At 44.9% G+C, this 23,907-nt stretch overlaps 1 protein-coding gene across 8 annotated transcripts in view; it reads left to right on the forward strand.

Moving 5' to 3' along the window:
- LOC143366313 (uncharacterized) overlaps positions 1-23,907 on the forward strand; it is a 350,623-nt gene that overhangs the window by 292,045 nt on the left and 34,671 nt on the right. For 6 of the 8 annotated variants that reach the window (XM_076807286.1, XM_076807292.1, XM_076807291.1 and 3 more), the window contains one exon: positions 17,563-17,629. The exons of the other annotated variants lie outside the window; for them this stretch is intronic. In XM_076807286.1, the coding sequence (XP_076663401.1) occupies positions 17,627-17,629 (3 nt within the window). In that variant the 5' untranslated portion in view covers positions 17,563-17,626. The remainder of the gene's footprint in view (positions 1-17,562; positions 17,630-23,907) is intronic. 8 annotated transcript variants of the gene reach the window in all.

Consider the following 23,907-nt stretch of genomic DNA (forward strand, 5'->3'; position numbering starts at 1 on the left):
ACGAGGCGTATTATTTGTTTCTCCACTCGTTACAGAGTGACACTCTTACGGCACCTCCGCGAGAATTCAACTGGTATCTCTCAGAGCCACGTGGACGTGATTGTGGTCGTCGATCTTTCCCAGCTGCGCTGGAGCGCAGCGAGAGCTGCACTCGGTGTAGGCACCTCGCCACGAGGAAGTCGTTTCGCGCGTCGATGCGAGGGGGTTCTCCAGGGGGGTCGGTCGAAAGGAGGAAGAGCCACGGATGGGACTGGATTCAGCGTGGAACGGGGTTAACGTACCCGTGGCATCGTGCACGATGCATTCGGCCTGTTGCACCATGCAGCAGCACGGAGTGGATGCGCGCGTTACTTGAGACGCCTCGCGGCTTGTAATTGGCTAGCAACGGGACAGAATCTTCGTCGTCGATCTCAAGGTCACCTGGGCGTCGGGGATAGGTCGAGGGGTCAACGACCCTCGCGGTTTCCCCGCCCCGAGACCTACGCGAGACGCACGTGGACGCGTGGAGAGCCGGGACCCTACGGTCCTTTCGTTCGTTGCGCCGACTCGCGACGACGGATGGGTTCGTTGACTGCATCGGCGGGTACGAAAGGGAGCAGAGCTCGAGGCAGCGTGGGCGTGCTGCCATTCACCGGAGTCCGATTTAGGTGTACACGTTAATTGGCGTTTCGTCGGGGACAGTGATTACCTCCGAGCCATTTGGCGCACCGACGCCACCGTTGCGTCTGTGGTGTTCTGCGATGGATGGCGTGCGGCGAAGAGAATCGTGTGTTAGCGTTTTGACTCGTTCGAATATATTTCGTGACGAAGATTAATCGCCCCTTGATCACATTCTCTTTAAGAGGGAACACCGCTGTGACGGCCGGATAAATAAGCCTTCTTTGAGAATTTCTTTCAGTAATAATTTACAGTTTTCATAGAAAATTTGCATTACCTACCTTTGGAAGAAAAACATGCATACATTTTTAATATATTAATTAATCTTTTGGAACCCTAACAGAAAGCATAGGTCGCTCGCGGGATGCGTAACTATGCAACAGTAGCACTGAAATAGAATCTATTTAAAAAAAAATAGATTTAAAAAAAAAAATAGATTCTATTTCAGAGTTACTATTTAACAAAATTTGTTGTCAATCAAAAAATTTGTACGTGCCACGGAAACTACACTCATATAGTTTATAAAATATAAAAATATAGTTTATAAAATATAAATATATAGTTTATAAAATATAAAAATATAGTTTATAAAATATAAAAATATAAAAATATAGTTTATAAAATATAAAAATATAAAAATATAGTTTATAAAATATAAAAATATAAAAATATAGTTTATAAAATATAAAAATATAAAAATATAGTTTATAAAATATAAAAATATAAAAATATAGTTTATATTTTTATAAACTATATGAGTGTAGTTTCCGTTTCACGTACAGATTTCTTGATTGAAAACAAATTTTGTTAAATAGTAACTCTGAAATAGAATCTATTTTTTTTAAAAATAGATTCTATTTCAGAGCTACTGTTCCATAGTTACACATCCCACGAGCGACCTATGCTTTCTGTGACGGATCTAAAAGATTAATTAATACATTAAAAATGTATGCATGTTTTTCTTCTAAAGGTAGTTAAAATATAAACTATATGAGTGTAGTTTCCGTTGCACGTACAGATGTTTTGATTGAAAACAAATTTTGTTAAATACGCTCGAGAAAGTGTCCACCTTATTTGCGGATTTTCGAGACTATTTCTTCTAAAGCGCCCCATTTTTACAACAATAATTTGTTTAAAATCCCTTCCCCTGAAAATACGTGGCTCGCGCTTGAATATCTATCGATCTTTGTACAGGTCTGATACTTCCGTTTGGCTTTATCTTCTGTGTGTTCAGTAGTAGTAAAGAGCATATGTCGTCGCATCGCGTATACCTACTTGGCGCACTGTTATTAATTTATTGCCTGAAAGGAGGGATCGCGAAGGTAACGAACATTAACATTGTATCGACGGCGGTGCAAGTACAGTGGCACTTTTAAGTTGCCTAGGAGCAGAAGAAACTTGGAGGTAGTTTTACAACTACCATCGACGACACAGAACTACTTCCCTCGCGCCGAGCTTCGGAACGGATCCAGAAGCGAAACCCAAACACCAGCGTGTTTCGACTAACCATCGATAGGCGCTCATTAGCGCAGCCTGCGAATCTTTCGCGAAAACTGGCGGTTTACGGCGCAACCTTTAATCTCGCAACTTCGTAGTCGATTTCTTTCTTCTTGCTAGCGTTCGATGTTCCCCGAGAATCCGCCGGGGTGTAGCGTCTTTTGCTCGTTTTTCCGCCGGTTCTGGAACCCCCGTGGCGTCGCGCGTTCAGCCAGAGAAGGGAAATCGTTTTGCTCGTTTCACTGTTTCGACGTGGCGGGAATTCGTAGCCGCGGGAAGCTGATATAAAAATAATTCACCGCTCGAGTTTATTTATCGCCCGTCTATGGGCTTTCTCCCCTCCGCGATTTTTAGCACCGGGGATAATCCCCGAGCTCCGAGGAAACGGGCTGGCGAGCTTTATTCGGTGCCCGCGGTTCGATTAAACTACTTATGACGACGCGGTCGGCGCGTAGCTGTGGATACAGATTGTGTTTGCGCAGCCGAGCTGTGTCGTTAAGCTTGCCATTAGCGAGTGGCGCGCGTCGCGACGCTAAATGATTGCCATTGAAAATCGCTAGCCGCGTAGCGCCGCTGTAGGTCGCGATGACTGGGTAACGCTAAAAATAGAGGCGCAGAACGATGCCGCGGCTATTATTAAGCTCCGATCGATGCCGAGGCAGTCGCGGCGAGTTATTTCAGTGTGGCTGGCGCGAGTAACGGGAAGAAAATGGCCCGCGACGAAGTGGAAGCCGCTCGCAGCGCGGGAAAATGAGTTTCCCTTAGGGCGGGAACGCGTCCTTGCCTCGTGTACTTGAGAATAACGAACGACCGCGAAGCCTGGATTAATCGATTCCGATAGAGTCGACGGAAGCGCGGACAGGGGGGGGGCCATAAAAAACGAGTGACACGAGGAAGCGGAATCGCGGGGCAATAAAAGGATGATTAGCTGCCGTGAATAAATCCCCGACGATTGCGTGGAATTTGAATAAAATTCCAGATCCACCGCGGGCATTTATACACTGGGGGACGACTTCGAAGACAGGCGAAGCATTCTTTTAACTCGCCCCTTCGTCGATTAATTGGACGGCGCGAGGGAGGAACAAGCTTCACGGTGGATTCTGGTGCTCTATATATTGTTATTATTATTATTATTATTATTAACGGGTATAACCCTTTAAATATAATTATTACAAACATACGAAGAAATAAGAAAAACTTACTACTAGGTTACAAGTCGTTGCACTTAACGTTGATTACGCTTACAAATATACAGTGGCTCGCATTAATATTCGGACACTTTTTAAAATCAAATAACTTTTTTAGAATTGGTCCAAACAACTTGAGTTTTTTTTAGAAGCTAGAAGGATTAGTTTGCTAACTAACGCGTTGCGTCGTTTTGAAAAAATGTATTTGGTTGGAATAGCGAAAAGAATAGTAAAGGTCGATTGTTCAACTTTTTTTTAATTTTCATCACAAGCTCACAAAAAAAAGTTTAAAAATCGACCACTACTATTCTTTTCGCTATTCCAGCCAAATACATTTTTTTTCTAAACGACGAAACGCGTCAGTTAACAAACTAATCCTTCTAGCTTCTAAAAAAAACTCAAATCGTTTGGACCAATTCTAAAAAAGTTATGCGATTTTAAAAAGTGTCCGAATATTAATGCGAGCCACTGTATACATATATACAAAGTGTACAAAGTAGTGTCTTCCCTGACCGCCTTCAAGATACCTAAACACCGATGTTCTGAAGGATGCCAGGGATCCAGAGAAAAGGTCAAGAGAGTGAGAGTCGCTATTAAGTTTGTCGAAGCAATTACAACTCCGAGTAACTGGATCCAGATGACCAATATTGGTCCTGTACCGTCATGAATAGAGGGCTCTGACGAAGAGCCCTCCCTGCGAGATAAAAATTCAATGTTCCTAGCAGGCTCGGACACTTTATGTGGCCATTAATTAAATTGTACAGGAATACAAGACCGCTGGTTGTCCTGCGAACTTCCAGTGTCGACATGTTCAACTGAGTTGCTATATCGGAATAGTCGTGACACAAAAAACTCAGAGGCTTCCCTAACTAGTAAGACCCAAATCGCAAAAAAGTATGCTGAACTTTTTCAACCATATACTTCAGGCTGACAGTGCTCGGGGACCATTTTCTGCGACGCATACTCTAGCTGAGCTCTGACTAAAGAAAAGTACAGGCTTTTCAACGTTAACGGATTCCTGAAGTGTATCGCAAAACGCTTCAGAGACCCAAGTGTTTCTCTTGCGCAGTTGCAAATATGGCTAATGTGTTCGTTAAAATCGAAATGGCTGTTAAAATGAACCCCGAGATACGTTGGATACACACGGAAAGCTCTAAAGAAGGATAATAAAATTGAGAGGCAAGTTACCTCGCGTTTCAACATCGTCAGAAATCGATATGAATTATACATACCGCGGTTTAAATTGAGGTCTCTCGTCAGCGAACAACTGTTATCCTGAGGATTCACGTGCGGAGCTGAAACGTTGGAAATTTAATAATTGCCCCGCATACTTCCAAGCACCAAGCACCTTTTCAATTCGCAATCGAGATGTATCGACGCGCAATATCAGACGCGGATTTTTTGCGACTTCGGCATTCACAGAGGCGCGACCCAGCTGGACTCGTCGATCGTTTCGATCGCAGCGAAGGGGGCGGTTTTAATTCGTCGATCGAATAAAGTGGCGGTGATTTATCGGGGAAGCGGGCTCCGAGGTCCCGTGGGGGAGGGTTTTCCCTCCATCTACGCGCATTCATAGGGCATGGAGGGGCGCGGAACCAGGCCGAGGCTGCTACGTCCGCTGGACGCTCGCGCTCGTATATTTCCACGGCCGCGCGATTTCCTGGCTAAATATGGCGCCGATAAATCGCGCGGCCGGTTTATCGGGTCCCGTTCCATTGTGTCTGGCGGCCTCTCGAACGCGCGAAACCCCACAGTCGAACCTTCAACCCCAACGAGCGAGGTCGCGGCGCGCCTGTGAACATTGGCGAACGCGATACGTCGCGGTAAATAAGCACGCCGATATTCGTCGCCATTATCTGTTACGGGGGCACAGGCCGAGATAGAGTTTATTCCTTCCACGAACGAATAACCGCCAACTAGATTACTTTCAACTGAATTTATCGGTGGCTTTCCCACGTGCGCCACAGCTGGGGTACTCCCTGCCTTTGATGGAAGAAGATATGGCGACAAATTGTGGCTTGTAGACTGTCTGACCGCATGAGGCATAGGGGTGGAAGTTTGTGTTATGTAGGCAGTAGCATTGGCAGGTGTATATAGATACAATTATTTGTGCATACACTGCGGTTCATAAGACACCTGCTGTATTTGCAGAAAATGCGATACGTAGTACAAATTGAATACTCCACTGCTTTTAATTCAAAATACTAAGTAAAGTAAAATTTATTAGAGTTCGTTAATAAATGATACGTTACGCAGGCTGGATGGCGGAAATAAACGAGAGAATTCTGAAGCGACAATAGACTTTTATTTTTATTATATTCTTGTAGGTTATAATTCGGTTCGTTCTTTTTTTTCGGCAGGGTTATCAGTTGCGGAAATCGACTAGAAGTCGGTCGGTATTTTTATTTGCAACGTAACAATAAATTTTGAAATATTAATTTAAAACAAAATGGCGGCTATTTAAAGTAGAAATCCTGATTTTTTCGTGCAAAAATCACGCGAAAAAAAATAGAATTTCAAATTTTTAAAAATGCTTCTTGGATGTCGGTTGTTACTTTATCATAAACGTAAATATTTTTCTACAAAAAAATAACCAAGTGTTCTTTAAATGATCTTCTTTTAAGCGCAAAAAGTTTTGTAAAAATATACGCTTCCGCTTCTGCAAAAAAAATTCACAAATATTCGCCTCTTTTCGGCCACCTGACTAGGTATAACCCCTTAAGGGGTCTCCCTACTTTGACGGCCTGAAAAGGATCCCGATATTTGGGATTTTTTAAAGAGAAACCCTCAAATTATATTAATTGAAAACTTTATGCCTATATTTATACATATTTAGGCAACATTTTAAATAAATTTTAATTAAAAAAAATAGTACCTGAAATTTTAAATTCGTTTTTCTCAAAACGATGTTTTTCGAGTTTGTTAGCATGATATCTAAAAAACTAGTTACTCGATTCACTTCAAACTTGGCCTACATCTTCAGTAGATGTCCCATTCTTGCAGCTATTTAATAGTTTTGTTTTAAAAAATTCCCAAAGATTGCATCGTTTTTCGTCCGTCAAGATAGGGAAACCCCTTAATAGACCCTTCGTGTCGATATTTTACGGAACATAAAAATAGTTATAACTACAAAATTAAGCATTATCGGACATATGCGTATACCAACTTCTCTTATTACCTTGATGAGTAGAACCGACCCTCAAATATTATCCCACATATTTATAAGCACCCTGTATATATTCTGCGTGTGTCAGTAATACAGGAAAAAGCTATGGAACTTTATTCCCATACTTTGCGATCTATCTACCACGCCAATAACATCCTACGTACTTTCATCGTCGTTCACCAGCTACCTGAGCGTCCTCGAAGCGTACTGCGAACTGCGAGACTCGCCAAGACTCGCAATCCAGCGGTCCTCTCGCAATTATCGTCGTACGCTAAGTAACGGGCGCACGTGCGTGTACGCCGCAGAGACTTGTAAACGTATTTACGTCGCGGGGACGCGATTTCCTGGCAAGGGACCGAGAACGATAAATCTCGCCCGGCTGTTTATCGGCCTGGTTCCATTGTGCCTGGTGGCGAAGGCTGGGTTCGGGGGTACCCCGAAGCATCGGGGGCGTAAAGTGTTTGCGTGCCCCACGGACACGCCACCACCGTGGCAAATAAGCCTCTCGCGATACGTCCAGGCATTATCCGCCACACCCGTTATCCCGCATTATCGTCCGTTCGGCCTAACGATCCGCGCGTGCACGCGTTTATCGAGTCGGCTATTTTCGAGGGGTACTTACACACGCCGCGTCAGCCCTCGGCAACGCTCACTTTCGCCTCCTGGGACTTTTATTATTCCGCCGCGGTGTTGCAGCGCGTCACGATAGCCGTCTCCGATGCTTTACGACCGCTAGCAACCGGGTACAAACGGCGCGCGGAGGACGGCAAGGTAGAAACGATGGTCGGATTCGCGGGCGTGGGGCGATTAAAGGGATCGCGTTATGTATATCGAGCAGCTCTCCCCCGTGGATGGCGACCCGAGACGGGGATGGCGGATAACTCTTGGGGAAAGCAGTTGGAAGCACTTGAGCCGAGTACAATGCAGTTCGCAGGTAGTTAAAACTAACTAGAGATTCCCTCCGCAGCTGGCTCTCTTGCGCATAGTTCACGGTATTGGCCGACTTCCAGTTCTTCCGGCTCCCGGATTCAATATCACGAACCAGGGGAGGATGTTTATAGAGAGGGAGGATGGCGCGCCGCATTGATTCGTGAACGGTATCGCGAGATTTCGTGTCGGGCGGGGAGAAAAAAAAAGAGGATTCCGCGATGTGTTAGGTGTTCTGGCGTGTCTGACGGCGCGCTCGAAAAATTCATGCCTCGACTGCCAAGGTACTTTTTAATGAAAATGTCACTCGATGTGTAGATGCGCGACGAGGCTCATCTACAGCGACTCGCATTAATATTCGGACACTTTTTAAAATTGCATAACTTTTTTAGAATTGGTCCAAACGACTTGAGTTTTTTTGAGAAGCTAGAAGGATTAGTTTGCTAAATGACGTATTTGGTTGTTTTGAAAAAAAAATGTATTTGGTCGGAATAGCGAAAAAAATAGTAAAGGTCGCGAAAATCCCCGAAATCAGCGATTTTCGACCTTATTCTGCGATCTTTAAACGTTTGTAGCTCGGAGCAACGTTAACTGATTTTGATGAAATTTTAAGCACGTATACAACTTACTGCAATCTACAAACGGTCTTTTTTTTTGAATTTTCATTACTAGCTCACAAAAAAAAGTTTAAAAATCGACCTTTACTATTCTTTTCGCTATTCCAACCAAATACATTTTTTTTCAAAACTACGAAACGCGTCACTTATCAAACTAATCCTTCTAGCTTCTCAAAAAAACTCAAGTTGTTTGGACCAATTCTAAAAAAGTTATGCGATTTTAAATAGTGTCCGAATATTAATGCGAGCCATTGTACCTTTGTATAAAAAAAAACGTGATTCCTTCACTGTGATGTCGTTGATGGAATCATTTGTTTTTCATGTCACTTATTTTTCTACGCGCAGCAAAGCTCGGTGATTTATGCCTATCATTTTAGAGCGTTTCCTCTAATCCACCAGGCGCCACCGATATCTAAATGAAAAGAATCTGTCAGGCTTATCGCCGCGAGGCAAGCATCCGCGTTTAATTCCCTAGGAAAACGTACAAGGAGAGGTCCAAGGTGATCGACTCAATTAAGGAACGAGAGGAGAGAAGCAATGGAATTTATCGTTGTCAGCGGATCCATAATGATCATCGCGATCAGCGGGAGCCTCGCTCCGCACCTACAGATTGCCTTTAATTCAAGTGCGCCTTAATGTCTCTTGGATGGCGGTGGTCGAAGCGTCGAGAGCCCGTTAGAAGAAGCCGAACTCGAACAACCCTATCGCGCTTAATTATTTTCCAATGGTGGCTGCTCGTTTAATCGGATCTCGAGTAATCGCCCCCTAGTCCCTACCCCGGTTCCAACTGTTCTTCTTCACGGTGTAACACCGTTCAATCGTGACGGCCGGTCCGCCGGTAAAGAAAGAGAAAGGAAGAGGGCTCGCTCGTGAAAGCCCATTCAGGAATTCCGATCGATCCACTCGAAGGAAGTGCGAGAAAATTGCCGGGGCTTCTGGCCCGAGCGGAGATGAATGCGCGCTTCCGATTTGATATCGATACCTATCCCTCCCGTTAACGATCGACAGAGGGGGGGGGGGAACGTCTATTTTCACGAGCGAGCACCGAGCTCGCGCGTTAATATCCAGCGGAACGGAGAGACAAGGCCCGAAACGGAACGAAACGCCCAGCTCTCGGCGCGTCGACACGCTCGAGTCTCGCGGCACAGTTTTCCCCGAACTCAACGGCAACTTATCATTCCGGGAACTTCCCGAAGAAACTCCGACGTGGAAAGGCGAGGGGTAGGCGCGTGCAAGTGCCTCGCGCGCAACTTCGATGGGGCTGAGTAAATCTTCTCGCGGAGGACGACCCGGCTAATTATCTCCCGCCGAAGCTTATGAATTTTAATGTCGTAAATTCCTAACTCGATAATCCCGGCCCGTCGTGCAATTAATTGGAACGATACGTTACCGTCGTCGCTGGGACGCGCGCCGCCATCCCCCGCGGTTCCTCCGACCCGGCGCGCTGCGCAGAGTTAAAAACCAAGGACGGTGGGAAGAGTCTCGCGGAGGGGGAGCGAAGTTAGTAACGACGGCCTTTGTGAGCGGAGGCTCGCTTGTAGCCGGAAATCGGGGGATGCCGGGATCAAGCGACACCCCCTCGGACCGTTTGTCATCCCCCCTCCGCGCGCGCACGTCCGTGCGTGTGCGAACGCACCTTCACCAGTGAAATTCGGATCAGCGGGTCTCGATTTTATCGGCGATCCCCTCTTTTTTATTCCACATGAAAGGATCGGGGAATTTGTACTCGTTATATTCCGGTAGCAATAGAATTATTAATGGAACGACGAGTGCTCCGCGTGTATTCCCTCTGGGTACGTTTAATGAAAGTTGCTTTGTTATCGATGGGAATTAATTGGAACGGATGGTCCGTGGCACGTAGGGTAGACCGGTTCGAGTCGGATCACAGGGCGAATCGCATCAAAATAAGAATTTAGTCCATGTTTCTTACACCGCGATAGAAATGAGCATTCCGATCGTTCCTAGTACCTCGTCCCTCTCCACCCGCACCTACCGCAAAAGCCCGTTAATTGTTTTAAGTCATTGCTGGCATACGTTTTCAGTGACATGGACGCGTGCGAACGTTACAATTTCGGTCCGAATCTAACCTATGTAATCTGCAATTCCGTATTTAAAATAAAAAGTAGGTAAGCTTGAAAATTCCAATGTGTTTATTGTTATTAGTTTGCACGGTGTTCGTGTTTAGTATTTTATGTATTTTAGACTATTATCATAATATGTTTATGTAATCTACACCCTTTGAAATACTTATATATGGTGCTAATCGGATCGTGTTATTTGGGGTGAATCGGATCACTCTTTGTTTCCATTTGTGTATTTTTATGATTGTAAATATGATAATTGTTTATATACAGATGGTTAGTACGTACATAAAAAAGAGCAATTAGGGATCATGGTGTCCCCCCCAAAATAAAGGAATCTGTGATAAAAATTAAATTTAGAGAAATGACGAAACAAATAAATAAATTAATGGTCTTAAGAAGGTGGCATTGTATTTATTCCGGTGAAAAATTAATTCGTCCACTTTCAGCAGATTATCTGAGAAGAGTGATATCACGAGAATTGTGCTGATTCAGGCGGCAAAAAACGGCAATATCCCTCCGATCAGTGTGCTAAGTAGTGTCGTTTGACTTCACCGTTATTAAATTAGATTTGTTTACGTTGAGTCTAAAGATTTTGTTATGAAAATTTCAGTTTTTTTCAGAAATTTATGGGTTATCCGATTCGCCCCAAATTTCTCACTTTTTAGTTTTCTGTTTGCAGAAGAAACATTTTTAAGTTTGATTTTATCTTCTATTATTAATCTTAAAGCCAAAGGTGTACTGGTCACGAATATATAATAAAAAATTAGTTTTTTAATGTTTGACTAATATTTTTTTACCGTCAAACACAAAGTGATCCGATTCGCCCCGGTCTACCCCTACGCGTGGTAGTTTTTTTTCTTAAACTCAGCCGAATGTAAACCTACGGAATTCTCATTGCTAGCAGAAACTGCGGAAGAAATCAGACACACATTTAAGTTCGATAAAGGAGACATTTACGTGAGCGAGAAAAGAAGAGCGAGAACTCGGATCGGATCGGTAAGAGACAACCTGCCGGCACGGCAGAAACGTGTCGTTAATAACGGCGATTAGAAAGTGGCCGAGTTACGGTGCAAAGAATATTTCATCGCGTCGAAATGGAGGTCGCCGATGGTGGAAAATGTTCGGGTCTACGTTCTACGCTGATTCGAGTGGACAATCGGCCGCGATTGCGCGTTCGCGACTCGAGTGCAGTGACCGACCTTGCGATCTTCAACCCGCCTTTCCGGCTTGCCGGCGTGCTCCATGGAATATTCATCACCGTCCACGGCTTTCTGATCCGCGAATTTCCACAAAAATCAACGAGCAACAGCGGTAAACACGCAACGAGCCAGCGGAACTTTGCGATCAAAGTTTAAAGTCTAATCCGTGATGTTAAGCGCGAAGGAGACCATTATTTGCTCCCCTACTAGCCGATTCCATCGTCGCCGAGTGCAGTGACCGAGTCTGAAAGCCTAAAGCGCCCGGTACCTCGATTAATTACACGCGTTCCTCGCGAAGTGTGTAGTATCGCGTATTACTTAAGAATGTCCCCTCGGAAAGTAATTAAAACTCGCTGGCTTTCAATGACACTCGAGACGCCGTGAAACAATCCAACCGAGCATCGACCAAAGCTCTGTCAACACGATACTCTTCTCATCGAGTCGGCGATTCCGTCCCGAGGAGGTCCTCGCGGGGGTGGGGCAGGAAAAGGGCGGACTTGTCTGGGCGGGTTGTAAACTCGGCGTTCCGTGTAAAGGAGAGAAAACGTCGACGAACCCATTCCAGCCTCGTCTTCTGGCCGTTTCTCTTCGTTCGCGAAACGAGTAACCCGTTTTACGACGATTCTCGAGGAACGAAATCTGCGAGGGACGCCCGAGAAAATTTTCAACCGTCTCTATCTCGCCCCGTTCTTCCCTCCCCACTTCAGGCGCTCCCGCCCTTTCGTTCCTCCACTTTTCCACCCTCCTTTACGACCCGCCTGCCTCCGCTTCCCTCCACCTCTCACGGGGGTCCCTTTGAATTTCATTGCATGATCTGGTGCGCGAAAACGACCCCGGGGTATCTGTCTCGACGACACCCCTCTGAATTTTCAGGATGCGCTTCCCGCGTGGAAGGCGAATGCAAACCGTCGACCTGCAGTGGTCGGCGAATAACCCAAGGCGATAGGATTTATTAGTACCCGCTGATGTCCTTTCAATCTTTAACTCGCCAAAGAAGGGTGAGAAGTGGTCCCTCGAAACATCGGAACTCCCAAACCGACCCTACTGTATGTCCGATCTTTCGCGGGCGTGCAAGCTTCCGGGAACAGGAGAGAATCTCGTGAATGATGGAGGGAAAGTGGCCCGAACGTTCGCGGAGGGAAGAAGGTGGAAAAAGTGAAGCCTCCGAACCAATTTCCACTCCGAAGCTCGACTAATTACGACGGAGGAGCTCGGTTGATGGAGTACCGGAGGCACGTAATAATCGCTGGGCCTCGGTTATTTTCGAGATAGCGAACCGCCCGCGCGGGATCGCTCGTAACCGCGTTACACGCTCCCAGGCCTTCTTATCTGAAAGTGTCCGTGTAAAGTTCGCAGGCCTGCGCGTTGTGTGCAAGCAACGGTGTAACGTACTGCCTCCGTTGTATTACAGCGGTGTAGCACGGTTGCAGCCAGAGCGTTGTTCGCGGGGCACCGGCAGGCGTGTATCCTCGCCGCTGCGACGGAATACCAAGCATCGGGCGCGAACCAAATTGCTATGCAAAGTTTATCTTAGACGTCTGGCATAACGGGTGTATCGCCCCTTATTTCCGACGCGCGGAACGGCTTTAAAGTTGATGCTGCACCGCGGAAGATTTCCTTGGGGCTCGCCTCTCGTTCTGCCGCTTACCTAACCGGGCGACTTTCTACTCGCACGCTCGATTCACCTCTGCACGAGCGCGATAAACGACCCGTTCCTTCCGTTTTCGAGTGCCTGCTGCTCTGATTCTGGCTCGTCGATGAAATCGCCTCGCCGCGATCACGTGGAACGTTACGGTACAGTAATGGACACCAGAGTGCGATTCTTCTGTAGGCACATGCTCTTGATAGCGAGTGCTTGAGTGGAAATCGTTTTAACTCTGAGTATTTTAGAAGTTATGGCCAGCGGTAGTAGGTGTCACGGCGTGGTTACGCTAGTTTGTATCGTTCTTGATAATGCTAGTGTCTCTTAACCACGAGTAGGCACACGTGCAGAAGATAGCGTAAGTAGAGCCGTGCCACGGAGTATCTCGACGCTTCGCAGAATATGCACGATACCAATATAAAGGCGAAACCGGCTGAAGTTGTCGCAGCTGTCTGTTCTTTGTACAGGGAGAATCAGGATATTTGCCGACATTATTATTGTTATGCGTCTTTATTACTTGGTGAATGTACAAAGAACAGTAATGCGTAAAGCATAGCGAAGTAAAATGCGAGGCTGCGGTATAATATTGTTAGAAGCCTAGCCGTAACTAAATAACTAAAGCTAAAACTAAACTAGGAAAGAAAAGAGAAGGGAGAAAAATTTAAGAGAAACAATTTTATGGCGCATTAAGATAGAAGAGCATAAAGGTAAATAAACGGACGTGGGAAATAAAGAATGTAGAGGTGACTTAGGAACAGGGCTTGAAACCGTTATTATAAAGATTTCGGTTCTTGAAAGAGTTATTCAGAACCTTTATTCGGAATAACCGTTATAAAGAACCTAAATGTCAGATTATATAAGTATAAGTTACGGTTCCTATATAGCTCTACAACTTTTATTTTTTAGGTTCTATAACTTTTATTTTTTAGGTTCTATAACTTTTATTTTTTAGGATCTATAACTTTTATTTTTTAGGTTCTATAACTTTTATTTTTTAGGTTCTATAACTTTTATTTTTTAAGTTCTATATAAGTTACAAAGCGGTTATAGAACCGATTCTTGTAACGGTTGTACAGAATTTTATAGTAAATGAAATCACAACATATTACAACTATAGATTACTCTGTGTAACCAAATTGTTTAAAAATTATTATAAATAAGTAAGCAAATATATATTATGTGTATACACTCGGCGGTATGCAAGGATCACTTGTATACACATGTACAAATCTGTACATAATATATATTTGCTTACTTATTTATAATAATTTTTAAACAAGTTGGTTACACACAGTAATCTATAGCTGTAATATGTTGTGATTTCATTTACTGTAAAATTCTGTACAATCGTTACAAGAATCGGTTCTGTAACCGCTTTGTAACTTATATTTTATATAGAAGTTAAAAAATAAAAGTTATAGAACCTAAAAAATAAAAGTTATAGAACCTAAAATATAAAAGTTATAGAACCTAAAAAATAAAAGTTATAGAGCTATATAGGAACCGTAACTTATACTTATATAGTCTGATATTTAGGTTCTTTATAACAGTTATTCCCAATAAAGGTTCTCCATAACTCTTTCAGTCAGGACCTTTATATAACAGTTTGAAACAGTTATTTTCGAAACCTATTCAAGCCCTGCTTAGGAATAGTGTAGAAATATATATCCTCGAGCTTTACATTTAAAATCAGGAAAGGAATTTAGCCTTCGAATGTCGGGAGGAAGGGAATTATAATAGCGAGCAGAAATATAGCCGGAGGATTCAAATTTAGATGTCGAGTGCGCAGGTATGGAAAGGAGATTTTGATGCCGAGTAGAAAGAGAATTAGACCCATGGTAAGAAAGACTGTTGCAATGAATATTCTAGAGATAAGCCGGGACGCGAGATGAAAGTATTTTGCGAACGAGACAACACAAATGGAAAATCTAGCGTATTATGTCGCATAGCTGGGAGATATGATCAAACTTGGTGACACGAAAAGAAAAACGCAAACAGGAGTTTTGTACACGTTGAATAAGGTGAGAAAGATGAGAGAGTAAACAAGACGATAGACGACATCGCAATAATCAAACAAGGAAACAATCAAGGACTGGTATAATAAAACTTTTCACGGTGTTCTTACCAGCGATAAATCAGGCATAGAGAGAGAGCACCATTACATCTGAGGTTTAAATTTTAATTTAAGAGCACTTGAGAATAGAAAGCTGCGTGTGTAGACCTGCAGCGCTTTGAAACCTGAGCAACTTGATTAATATTAAATCAAATTTCCAGCATTACAGTGCTGAATTTGTCGCCCACCTGAAGTCTAACCTGGGAGGTACCAGTTACCGCAGGAATACCCGCAACTACCGCAGTTTCCGTGGCCAATTTTTCGGCGACTTTTCCCCGACGCGCCGAAGCGCAGGCTAGAATTTCGCAGAGCCTAATTACCGCCAGCAATAACGCGAGTCACTTGGCGAGGGGTTCTTTTGCACGGTCGCGTGGCAGCGTCGCATGCATATCAACGTCGTTATCTCTGCCGTTTTCGGAGGACGTTGACGGCACGCGAAACGGCCGGCGACCGTTTTCTCTCATTACGACAACTTTCGCCGTGCCAAATTACGTTTCACCGTATTCGTTCGCGCCCCTCCGCATTCGCCTCGCAGGCCTCCGTCATTCAGCGCCGAGAGGACGCCGTTGATCGTTGAATTCGGCGGTGAACTCGCTTCGCCTGATCGCCGTCTATTATCGCCTTAGGGGCTGCGCGGGGCCTTGCGTCGCCCCTCGCTTCGAGATCGTCTTTTTAAAGGACGAGCGGAACGGATAAACTCGACGATTACGCACTCCCTGTTTCCTCCGTTCGTCGCTTTCGGACGCCGCTTTGTTGCTAAATGGTAAATGGTAAAGAGATGTAACGACGCTGTCACGCTAATGGGCAAACACACTTTTTACATCGCGCTGGTCTTTTATTTGTTTTTCTGCGCCCGCGACGTGCCTGGCCAGAGTACCGCGGCCGAGTGTAATTATATTAACGTCAACGTTTATTGACGCTTCCGCGACTGCGGACGTGTCACCGCTCCTTTTGGTTCGTGAAAGTCCAGGCACGCTGATGTACCGCTGCCATAATCTAAAATCTAAAGCAGTGATTACCAACCTGTGGCTGGCGAAGTGTTTTGCTGGGGGGTCGCCACGGTTTTATTATTTCTTTTAATATCATTAAGCTATAATCATATTCTGAAATACTTGTTTTTAACGTGTTTGCTTTACCTTATTAAATTTGCCTTATCTTAAATGGAGAGAGGGAGGTCTCAGGTTATTTGGATGTTATAAAAGGGGATTGCTGCTCAAAAAGCATTGAGAAACACTGATCTAAAGGGTTCGTGGTATGGAACTGTATGTGATAGTAGATTATTTCGTTACTTATAACCATTTTTCAAATCATTGACCGTAGCGATATGTTTTTTTCTGACCCAGAGCCGGAGAGTCCTTTATTTTCTACTGTTTCTGTGACTCTGAGGTATATTACTACGTTTCTCCATTACGCGAAGCCTAGCCAGCGTCGCCAAGCGACCGTGTGCAATAAAAAGACGAAAACAGGGTCAACGTATGCAGCGAGGAGAAGAATCAATCGCTCGTTACAATTCTTATGCGGAGCGCAAGTAGCTTATGCATGCGGTGCACCGACCGCAATGTGTTAACCTTTTGTGGCCGAAGGCCGCGGATATTCCTGGCAGAGCGTTTCCATCGGCGAGCACCTTCGCCGACGCTTCCAATTCATTATTTATGACCTTTCCTTCGCAGGAAAATAAAGGAAACCCTCGTCTTCTACAAAGGACCTGCATATTTACCCGCTCGCGCTCTTCCGTCAACCATCGCCGCCGCAACTTCGCTCTTGGTATGAATTTTATATCCCCGGAGGCGAGCATCAGCTGTTCACGGAATTCATATCTCGATTAACTAACGACGTGTTATTACATTACAAGTTGCGCGGCACGTTTTAACGGCGATGCCTGAAAGGAACGAATTGATAGCTCTATAGAGGCTCGATGCATGGCTTCGCCGTTCACTTCCTGCAATTATCAGACACGAATCGCTCCTGATTACCCTGGTCGCGCTCTTTCGTACCGTTCCGATCGTAAAGCAGCAGAGGCCGGCTTGTAAAACAATATCGAGGATCTCGTAATTGAATTTCTCCGTGGGCCCGCGTTCGTGCAGCATTATTCCGTCATAACAGATTACGTTTAGCCGCCGCGTACAGGTTAATCCAGCGAAAAGTCGTATATCCAGGCAGGTCTGCCGCCAGGATTAGTTTAAATCGCTCCGCGGAGAAATCGCGTTCGATGGGAATGCCAGCTGAACGCTAGCTTCGCCGAAACGAATCGACTCGACTCGCACGACTCCTCCGTTCCGTTCCTTCGGTTCCACTCGGACCTCCGTGCCGAGAAAAAGGGCCCTGCTGAAAGGGATCGCGCGTCAAAACGCGAGATCCTATCGCGCGAAGCGTTATTACGCCGTTACCGTTATATATTCTGTAATGGCGCATTCCCACGTGCGCTTCAGTGAGAACTGATTTTAATGGACCGCTCTCTCCCTTTGTGTTTCAGGTAAACTCCCCGAGGACTATGAGTCGCTCCCTATGAATCGATCCTGGACCAATCTGGCTAATGCATGGTAATTACTCGAATCAATGCGCGCTTTCTGTGATGCTCCGAGGTGTTTATGTTCGGTTCGAGATAATCGGATCGCCTATTCGTAGGGCTTCGTCGTGCGCAAACCTCGACGCTTTAATACTTCTTACGTGCTGGATCAAGTAGACACTCGATATAAATATAATCCTACGAGGTGTGCAGAAATTCATGGACTAGGAATGATTTTGCGTATAGGGTAAACTGCACTAATACTGGCACTGCACTGATCATTGGTACTCCTGAATAAAAAGCCAAATATTAAGAAGTACAAACTTAGAGAGTAGAGGAAAGGGTGGTATCATGGCTGCCTGCTGGTAATTCGGCCCCTTGTGATTTTCATATTATAAATAAAAATATCTGGCGACGAGTGCGAGTGCACATCGTGCGAAAAAGTAGAATACCTGTGTGCGCGACTTTTGGGTATATATAATAAAATGTTCTTTATTCATTTATTCTTGATTCTGGTGTTGCCAAAGAATTATTTTTTATGATTTTTGTTAGGGGAATATATTACCCTCACTTTTGTATGAGCGCCGAAAATAACATTTTTTTCATAATATATGCTAAATTCAATTAAATTGTTTGCATTTTGCTTAACCTTAGTTTAACTACATTTTAAGCAGAAATTTAAAGCAATTTAAATTATGAATCAGATTTTAGGAAGATATATAAAACAGGGGGGCCATATTACAGCACCTTCCTCTACTTTTTTTACAATTTCTTATCTTTCTTTCACTACAACACTGCAAATTCTAGTAATTGAACTATATTTTATATCTGGGATCAGCACAAAAAGTCTTAAAGGTAGTGGTGAGAAAAAGTGCTGAGTTTTAAGCGTTTTCTTAACATTTTGATAGGGAGTAAGTACATTTTGTTGCATTATAATTAAGCAATGAATTGAAATACAGATTTACTAACAAGGAAAGATCTCGAACCCGAAAATTCAGAAAATTCTGAAACTTTGTAAATGTGTAGGGGATTTCCTCCTGATTAGAACGCAATTTTATTTTGCTGCCCATATTCACTCGAAGGGGGTGTAATTAACCCCTGAAAATTCGGCTCTTTTCCGATTTTGTGTTGTAACTCGTGAACTGTAAGAGATAGAAAAAAAGTTTCAAGACAAAAGTTACTTCTTTTAATTAGATCTATCATTTGGTAAAAAATATATTTTAAGGTTCATGAGTTATCACACAAAATTGGAAAATAACCGGATTTTCAGGGTCAATTTCACCCCATTAGAGTGAATTTGGTCAGCAAACAAAAATTGCGTCGTAATCAGGAGGAAATTCCCTACATATTCATAAAGGTCAGGATATTTTAAATTTCCGGGTTCGGGATGTTCCCTTGTAAGTGTCGTAGGTATTTAATAGTGAATGGCATAGCCTGCTTAAACTTCGTTTTTAACTATTTTTTTTCTATATAACCACAAAATTTGTGGAGAGCCAATGATTGTATTTTTATGCCTATTTTTGTTCTTCATTCAATATTTTTAAAACAAAAGACGTAATAGGCACTCGAGATGTTTTATTTCAATGAGAAATCCTTAAGAATCGATAATAACTGAAAATTCAGACCATGTAAAAACTTTACAAAAAAATATAGACATTCCAATTGGGATTTCCACTTAGGGTGGCAATCATTGTACAGTTCACCCTACTTGCTTCACGTACTCGTGTTTACCAACGCTTATACTGCTGGACACTATTTTTTGCCGATCGGCCACGCGAAAAGTTAATCGAAATTTATGTAAAGTAAATAGTGTATTATCTGATGCAGCAATGGCATTGTTTCAAATTATCAGGTACTAACTAGAAGAAGACGACGCATTGTTTCAAATTTAAGAATTAGTAAACCAGCGACAATTCAAAGCCACGAACTTTATCGTCAAAATTAGCCCTCGTTTTAAATATTCTAAAGTTGCACGTTCGTGTATTCAAATTGTTTTCTCTATCCTGTTTAACATGACTTTAAAAAGATTGTGTATACCTTCTCTTAGCCGTTTATTTGCAATTAATGTATACATAATCATATATTCCGCAAACTATAGTGTCGAGCAGTATATTTCTTTACCTCGATGAATAGTACACGTGTCCGGGGCTTATCCCACGATTATGTGAAACAAGCGACCACCCAGTGGCTGTTGCGTGCAACTGCAATTACATTAAACAAGAGAGAGATTATCGAGCAGATATTTCCTTGATCTTGAAACGTATCGTTCAGCCGCTAGCGCACGAGAAACTCTGGAAGCATCAAATCTACACGGTGCTTCTGAAGCAACCCGACTCGTGTAACCGTGCGCAGCGTTTCTCCTTTTCAATTTCGATCGAATACGATGGTCGGACGCGAGCGAATGCGTGGTCGGCGATTATTCCTATGGAAATCGCCGGGGGAATTCTTTATCCCGTGCAGCCTTGAAAGGCAGTTCCGCCGCGAACGGGACGAAGGCGCAAGCGGGAAGAAGCCGGCGCTGCGGGAACGATGGAGGCGAGATTAAACCGAGTGCAAATATTTAATTAAATCCAAGCGAGCGCGCATGCCCGCGAGCGGGCGGCGGTTTGCGGGCATCGCTGTAATTTCTTCTGGGGGCTCGCAGTGAAAGTGGATGTGCCTCGGTACAGCCTGCTTTCGAATTAATCGAGAGTGCGTAAGAAAGTGTCGTCCCTCAAGCGATCTTCGTTTGCGTCCCTTCGCGATCCTTCGCTCCTCTCTTCTATCGTCACCCTAAACGTCGAAAAGACTCGTGAAAAGGGAAACATTAGACAAGGGACTTGCAGGAAGAGTATTTTTCATCCCCTGTATTCGTTAAAAAAAATGTAGCGATCTTTCTAGACCTCGTGGAATTTCTCTGTTACCGAGTTTCATATCTAAACGCGCTGCTGTTCGTGTATCGAAAGAAAGGAGATTACTCTTCGTCGGGAGAGCTGAGTGCTTTAAGAAGTGCTATTAGCGGAGCGTTCTGAAATTTTGCGAACAGCGACGCGGCGGTAGCGTTCCAAGTTCTGCATAAGTGAGCTGAGTGATCCTTTCAACAGGCTCATCATTTTAGACGCCGTTGCTCGTAGAACGCTCGATCCCAAGCGCCACGTAGGAGAAGAATTTACGTTGCATTCAATCCAGCAACACTGCACGCTCGTGACAGTAATTGCTCCGGATGCTGCGAGACCAATCGAGCTATCCAGCCCATCATCAAATTCTTTCATCTTCAGCCCAATGTTCGAAACGTGCACCGCCTACAGAGCCGTTTCTCCGTTCAACCATTTTTCACGCCTCTTGAACGGTTAAACGCCTGCCGGTGCAAAGGAGCGCGAACACGACGTTCCACGCGCGAGTAGAAATTTCCTTTCGGATGCAGCCCGGGAGCAGACGACACCCCGGGAGAGGTTCAACCAGAGCCCGCTTGATTCGAGGATAATTCTCCCGACACTTCCGACGTTCAGAGCCTCGCGCAGTCTACCGGGCGCGGTTTAAAGCGGCGCTGAAGTTTCTCAAAGCGAATCGGTGCCGCGAACTTCACTCGCGAGGGAAGTTCGCGGCCGGAGGAAGAACTCGCCGCTTTTAAATCACTTCGTCACGTGGACGGTCGCCAGGCCGCTTAATTTGAAAGTTAGATTGGTTAAGGAGTGGCGTTTGACGTTCGTCAAGGGACAAGAACAGAACTCTCTGCCGGAGGGTAAAGTTCTCGGTATCGCTGTCTAATCGTTCTAACAAACATACGCGACTGTTTCGATTGTGTTGATAAAATATGGAGATTATCTAGCCAATCCCAAATGACATAAGATCCTACCCTGGAGGCTATAAATTTGCTGAGACGTGAAACGAGTAATCAGTTAACTCGTTAACGTCTCGGTGAATTTTAGATAAGCGTGTAAAATTTACTACCCTTTGTTATCTGTTTATAATTGTCCAGAATTATCCAGAGAGAGATCGATCCGACACCACCATCGACCGTCGAATAGAATCCTACTTTACGAAGTTCATCGATCGACCCCCGACAGACCAGGGCGGAGGGACGTTTCTCAGCGATCCCCTGGCAGGATTCTAATATCCATTAGTCCACTGGACGTCTGGCTAATCCGTCTCACGGTCGTTTTCTCGATTTGCATAGCTTCCTGGCTTTCTTCCACCACGCCGGGCTCGTTTGTCTCGCAGGGAGAAAACTGGAGTTCGATCGTATATCACGTTCGCGCCGCGAATACCTCCGATTTATATACCTAATGCTGGAGGTAGCACGTAGACGCCTCGATAACCGGCACGAATCGCGTTCGAAAGGTGTGTATCGAGAGCGGTGTCTGCTCGTTACGCTCTCGAGAATCGTTTTCGTCGCCACGATTCCAGTGCCCCCCGCCTCTCCGTTTCTTTGCAATCATGCGGCGCTGATAACATGGAGATTGTCACTGGAATTCTTAGGAAAGCAATCGCGAGGATACTCCTGTTTGTTGCCAGCCACTGTTATTCCTCTCGATTGCGATGGATAACCAAAGCGCGCACGGAGCTTCAATTTCCGCCAAGGATCATGAATACCTGGAATCCCAGCGACAAATTCCCCGTCACGAGGGAGCAAGGACGCGAGCGAGCACCGAGGATGCGCCGCTCCGTGTCTGGAGTTTTCTATTATTCTCCCAAAACTTGTCCTGGGAGATGTTACGCAGTTGAAATCCAGCTGGGGAAGGGAGAGGAAAGTCGGGAAATCCTAGACGGTCGATGACTCCCAGCGGAGCGCTCGGGGCACTCATATTTGTCGGTGATTCGAGCGATCGGATTCTCCTCGCTTCCCTTCTGCCACTCTCTCTCTCTCTCTCTCTACTATACCCCTGGCGTGCCGTCTCTATTTCGAGCTGTTTGCTACGATTGTGTTCGCCCGACGGCCGGAATTTCGCGTATTCAGCGTCGTCGCGGGAAAGAACGGAGGAAACAAGGGGTCGGGACTAAACCCGAGGAAAGCGTAGAGACTGTTTTAAACGGCTCAGGGTAAATAGGTCTGGAAAGATTTCGCGATACACGCTTTCCACCGATTCTCAGGATAGGTATGTCGTTTGTAACGGTTGCATTGGTGCCCCCTTTGTTTTCCTTTTCTTGGAGTTTGACAAGTAGCGTGGAAATTCGGATGTTCTTGGAATTGAAGTTCGTTTTTCGCGAGAGCTTTTCGGCGAATAGAAGGTCGACGTTGGAATCGTGGTGTCACTGATTAGCCAGTGTTTTCCGCGAAAAAGCAACGGACACGGTGCCAGAATATCTGGCCAAGAGCTCGGTGAAGCATACAGCAAAACTCGTGGCGGCGTTAAGTGGGCGAGGCATTGTTCTACGCGGCCTTGAATCTAATTATTCCAGAGAAAACGGTGCTTGCACCGCGATATCTGTCGGTTCCGCGCGCGTCGCCTCTGCTTAGTTGCGTGGGAGTTGCGTAGTTGTTGATTGCGTAGCTGCAGGAAATTGAACGAAGACACGTGGAATGCTGAACACTCGATTTTTGACACTTGTAGCTCGAAATAAATGATCTCGAACCAATAGAGTTTGATGCAGATGATTCGCAGGGCGTAGAGTCACAACATAGTTGATTTGGGTCTCTGGGAACTCGAGGCAGATGACTCGGAGCGCGTAGAATCACAATAAAGTTGATTTCTGACTTTTGGAACTCGAAGCAGATAACTCCGAGCGCGTAGAATCACAACATAATTGATTTCGAGCTCTTGGAACTTGAAGCAGAATACTCGAGGCGCGCAGAATCACAACACAGTTGATTTGGGTCTCTTGGAACTTGAAGCAGATGACTCGGAGCGCGTAGAATCACACTAAAGTTGATTTCGGACTCTTGGAACTCGAAGCAGATGACTCAGAGCGCGTAGAATCACAACGTAATTGATTTCGAGCTCTTGGAACTTGAAGCAAAAAACTCGAGGCGCGCAGAATCACAACACAGTTGATTTGGGTTTCTTGGAACTCCAAGCTAATGACTCGGAGCGCGTAGAATCACAACATAATTGATTTCGAGCTCTTGGAACTCGAAGCAGAAAACTCGAGGCGCGCAGAATCACAACATAGTTGATTTGGGTTTCTTGGAACTCGAAGCTGATGACTCGGAGCGCGTAGAATCACAACATAATTGATTTCGAGGCTCTTGGAACTCGAAGCAGAAGACTCGAGGCGCGCAGAATCACAACATAGTTGATTTTGGACTCTTGGGACTCGAAACAGATGACTCGGAGCGCGTAGAATCACAATGTAGTTCATTTGGGACTGCTCGAACTGTGCACACATTAGACG

Source organism: Andrena cerasifolii, chromosome 2 (assembly GCF_050908995.1).
Source record: "Andrena cerasifolii isolate SP2316 chromosome 2, iyAndCera1_principal, whole genome shotgun sequence".
Classification (NCBI taxonomy): Eukaryota; Metazoa; Arthropoda; class Insecta; order Hymenoptera; family Andrenidae; genus Andrena; species Andrena cerasifolii.